The sequence below is a fragment of the Coregonus lavaretus genome (assembly GCF_964263955.1).
Source record: "Coregonus lavaretus genome assembly, contig: HAP1_SCAFFOLD_2777, whole genome shotgun sequence".
Lineage (NCBI taxonomy): Eukaryota > Metazoa > Chordata > Actinopteri > Salmoniformes > Salmonidae > Coregonus > Coregonus lavaretus.
Window position 1 is genome coordinate 1 of NW_028157872.1, and position 5,000 is coordinate 5,000.

At 45.8% G+C, this 5,000-nt stretch overlaps 1 protein-coding gene across 1 annotated transcript in view; it reads right to left on the reverse strand.

The window, feature by feature from the left end:
* Nucleotides 1-4: 4 nt before the first annotated feature.
* Nucleotides 5-5,000, reverse strand: part of LOC311124789 (caskin-1-like) — a gene marked incomplete at both ends in the record, with an annotated part of 72,073 nt that continues 67,077 nt past the window's right edge. The window contains 2 exons of the mRNA XM_084198887.1: nucleotides 5-127; nucleotides 3,087-3,233. Of these exons, the coding sequence (XP_084055013.1) occupies nucleotides 5-127; nucleotides 3,087-3,233 (270 nt within the window). The remainder of the gene's footprint in view (nucleotides 128-3,086; nucleotides 3,234-5,000) is intronic.

The following is a 5,000-nucleotide window of genomic DNA, read 5'->3' on the forward strand; positions in this document are numbered from 1 at the left end:
GGGTCCTTGCTGAGGCTGCGCGTCCTCTGACCCTTGACCTCTGGCCTAGGCTGGATCAGGGCCGTCTGCAGCTCCGGGCTCAGCTCGCTGTCCTGGAAGGTGCACAACTTAGGAGACGTGACGACTTCTGGAGAGAGATAGAGAGAGATTTTACATATGATGGAGAGATAGAGAGAGATGTTACATATGATGGAGAGCGAGGGAGAGATGTTACATATGATGGAGAGAGAGAGAGAGATATTACATATGATGGAGAGATAGAGAGAGATGTTACATATGATGGAGAGCGAGAGAGAGATGTTACATATGATGGAGAGAGAGAGAGAGAGATGTTACATAGGATGGAGAGCGAGAGAGAGAGATGTTACGTATGATGGAGAGCGAGAGAGAGATGTTACATATGATGGAGAGCGAGAGAGAGATGTTACATATGATGGAGAGAGAGAGAGATGTTACATATGATGGAGAGAGAGAGAGAGAGATATTACGTATGATGGAGAGCGAGAGAGAGAGAGAGAGAGAGAGATGAAGAGATAGAGAGAGATGTTACATATGATGGAGAGAGAGAGAGAGAGATATTACGTATGATGGAGAGAGAGATGGAGAGATAGAGAGAGATGGAGAGACATGGAGAGAGATAGAGAGAGAGAGAGAGATAGAGAGAGATGGAGAGAGATGGAGAGAGATGGAGAGAGAGATAGATGGAGAGAGATATCTGACATGACGACCTGGGTTGCAGGCATTGGGTCACTTAGTTGGGTTGTTTTCTTCAAAAACTGCTGGGGTTTTGATGCTGGGTTATTGATGCTGGGTTATTGAGATATGACCCAGTGGCTTTCAGATGGTCATTTTTGGCCACCCGTGAGAGTAAATGTCATTCCGGTTCATCTGTTCTGTTGTATTTTCATCACATGTTAAGGTTGGACACCTGACACTGTTGTAGCTTTAATGAGGCTTTACACAAGTGCATGAGTTCCTGTAAATATTACATATCCTAAATAATAATGTTCCGAATTTTATATTAGAATATGTAATGCGCAAAAAAATATTCAAGGTAAATTGAAATTTGCAGTGCAAAAACAGGAATGACATTTACTCTCATGGGGTGGCCAAAAATAAATATATGAAAAGCCTACGCCCCTAATAGGTCACACCTCCTGAAAATAACCTATGGATTACATTAAAAAAGACGTAGCTGCTGTGTCAACCCGACTGATGGTAGGTTAATCCCAACAACCTAACACGTTGGGTTATTCACGCAACCCAACTGGCTGGGTCACCAAATAACCCAGCGTGTGTTCCCGGCCACTATTTAACCAGTGCTGGGGTCACCAAATAACCCAGCGTGTGTTCCCGGCCACTATTTAACCAGCGCTGGGGTCACCAAATAACCCAGCGTGTGTTCCCGGCCACTATTTAACCAGCGCTGGGGTCACCAAATAACCCAGCGTGTGTTCCCGGCCACTATTTAACCAGCGCTGGGGTCACCAAATAACCCAGCGTGTGTTCCCGGCCACTATTTAACCAGCGCTGGGGTCACCAAATAACCCAGCGTGTGTTCCCGGCCACTATTTAACCAGCGCTGGGGTCACCAAATAACCCAGCGTGTGTTCCCGGACACTATTTAACCAGCGCTGGGGTCACCAAATAACCCAGCGTGTGTTCCCGGACACTATTTAACCAGCGCTGGGGTCACCAAATAACCCAGCGTGTGTTCCCGGCCACTATTTAACCAGCGCTGGGGTCACCAAATAACCCAGCGTGTGTTCCCGGCCACTATTTAACCAGCGCTGGGGTCACCAAATAACCCAGCGTGTGTTCCCGGCCACTATTTAACCAGCGCTGGGGTCACCAAATAACCCAGCGTGTGTTCCCGGCCACTATTTAACCAGTGCTGGGGTCACCAAATAACCCAGCGTGTGTTCCCGGCCACTATTTAACCAGTGCTGGGGTCACCAGATAACCCAGCGTGTGTTCCCGGCCACTATTTAACCAGTGCTGGGGTCACCAAATAACCCAGCGTGTGTTCCCGGCCACTATTTAACCAGCGCTGGGGTCACCAAATAACCCAGCGTGTGTTCCCGGACACTATTTAACCAGCGCTGGGGTCACCAAATAACCCAGCGTGTGTTCCCGGCCACTATTTAACCAGCGCTGGGGTCACCAAATAACCCAGCGTGTGTTCCCGGCCACTATTTAACCAGCGCTGGGGTCACCAAATAACCCAGCGTGTGTTCCCGGCCACTATTTAACCAGCGCTGGGGTCACCAAATAACCCAGCGTGTGTTCCCGGCCACTATTTAACCAGTGCTGGGGTCACCAAATAACCCAGCGTGTGTTCCCGGGCCACTATTTAACCAGTGCTGGGGTCACCAAATAACCCAGCGTGTGTTCCCGGCCACTATTTAACCAGTGCTGGGGTCACCAAATAACCCAGCGTGTGTTCCCGGCCACTATTTAACCAGTGCTGGGGTCACCAAATAACCCAGCGTGTGTTCCCGGCCACTATTTAACCAGTGCTGGGGTCACCAAATAACCCAGCGTGTGTTCCCGGCCACTATTTAACCAGTGCTGGGGTCACCAAATAACCCAGCGTGTGTTCCCGGCCACTATTTAACCAGTGCTGGGGTCACCAAATAACCCAGCGTGTGTTCCCGGCCACTATTTAACCAGTGCTGGGGTCACCAAATAACCCAGCGTGTGTTCCCGGCCACTATTTAACCAGTGCTGGGGTCACCAAATAACCCAGCGTGTGTTCCCGGGCCACTATTTAACCAGTGCTGGGGTCACCAAATAACCCAGCGTGTGTTCCCGGCCACTATTTAACCAGTGCTGGGGTCACCAAATAACCCAGCGTGTGTTCCCGGCCACTATTTAACCAGTGCTGGGGTCACCAAATAACCCAGCGTGTGTTCCCGGCCACTATTTAACCAGTGCTGGGGTCACCAATTAACCCAGCGTGTGTTCCCGGCCACTCTTTAACCAGTGCTGGGGTCACCAAATAACCCAAAATTGGGTCGTTTTTAGCCCCTCGTATTTTAGAGTGCACTGTGAAATACTTTTATCTGATTCTATTGTGACCTCACCGTTGTTAGGGGGCATGTTCTCTATGGACATCACTTCCTGCTGCTGTGTGATTGGCGGAGGCTTCTTCCTGGTGGAGGTCCGCCCCTCAGAGCCATGCTGCATCTCTGCCAGTCGCTTCACAGCTAGCATCAGCTTCTTCTGGTGGCCTAGGTGGGGACCAACAACAACAACAAGATGTGATATGAGATAACATGATAATATTATAAGGCGTCCTAATGTGTAATATGTATTGGACAGTTTAATATATGTGAGCCATTTCAGGAAGCGCGTCACTACTTCACAGGAGAGGCATTTTATTTATTTATTTTTTATCAAAATGCATTTTTTGGTATAAATGCCTTCAGGAACATGTTGAACTTTCATGTGCCTTAATAACAAACGTGTATGCCATCTGTAAATATGAATCAAATTGTTAAAAATAACGAGCCTAGTTGGTTTAGCCATGGAAAAAAAGACAGGAACCTTCCCGCTAGCAAATGAATGGCTGAGATAATGGATGGGCTGGACATGCCGAGAGATGAGTTGGGATTGGTCTGCCACGTAGCATGCTTCTGTCTATAACATGAGCTGCTCAGTATGTGTCCTTGCTACAGAAGCTTTTTAAAAATATATATATATATACCGTTAGCCATGGAGACCGGCAGAAGTGTTGCTACTGTGGTGTCTAAGGAATGTATGACTTTGCTAACGTTTGCAAATGGTATCTTAGAGGATGTTGATTCAGCAGCTGGGGAACAGTTCTATAGGGGCACTCTAGAACAGAGGAAGTCTGTTGTGTGGAGTCATGGGATTGGTCTGTAGGGGAAAACCACCCATATCATGTTAAAGATTATAAATACTTGGTGGAGACAAAGGAGGACAGAACACAACATATTATTTTGAGTCCGTTGTGTTCTCCAGATGCCTGCAGACGTCTGTAAACTTACGCTGAAAATCCTTTGAAATAATAAACCTTTATAATCAAAAGTACAGTGTAAGCGGACTCCTTGTTCTCACAGCATAATTAGCATCATTATTTAGATACCACAGTACTGCTCTCAACAACATGGCTGCCCTGAATTTAGCAGGCGCTATCGACAAAGATCAGTGGGAAAAAGTTGTGATGGACTACTTTCTGCACACGGTCAGTGTGAACCGGAGTGACTTGACACACAACGGGCCGAACAAGTGTTCATCCATGTATACAGGGTAAGAATCTAGCTACATTTTCAGATATTATACATTTATACTTTTTTTTTCAGAAAGTTGTTTTCATTGCAAGTTAAAGCGTACTGTTCGCTAGCTAGCGAACGTTAGCTTGCTGGCTGGCTCGCTAACGTTACATGTATGATCTGTGTAGTAATATTATTAGTCATCCCAGAAATACATTTGCATTGCTAGTTATAGCCTAATGTTAGCTAGCTAGCTAACATTGAACCTAGTTGGTTAGCTTTAGCTACCTGCAGATTCATACTACAGCATTTCTTGCATGGTGGCTAGCTACGACAATCCGTTTTTTTACTGTATGGGTTGGGATTATGGTTCATTGTTTAGCTAGCTAGCTACATGTCTAAACAATAGACTCCACGACCCATCAATTTAGACAAGTGTGTCGGGTAATAATAATGATAACATATTTATAAAATATTTTTATCTGGACACTTTCTGTTTTTGATATTACTAATATGCAAGTAACCACTTCACTGTACCGTTTACAACCTTCTGTTTCCTGTGCATGTGACAAGTAAACGTTGATTTTATTTGATAGAGTGTGTGTTTACCAGAGACGGTAATGTGAAGAACAACATGACCTGCACCAAAGTCAGATTAGGATATAGACCAAGGACTAGATAAAGTGTATTTTTACTACTACTGTTTGCTATTACTTTCGCCACTTTTAGTCTTAATCTTTGGTTGTTTACTACACTACCTTA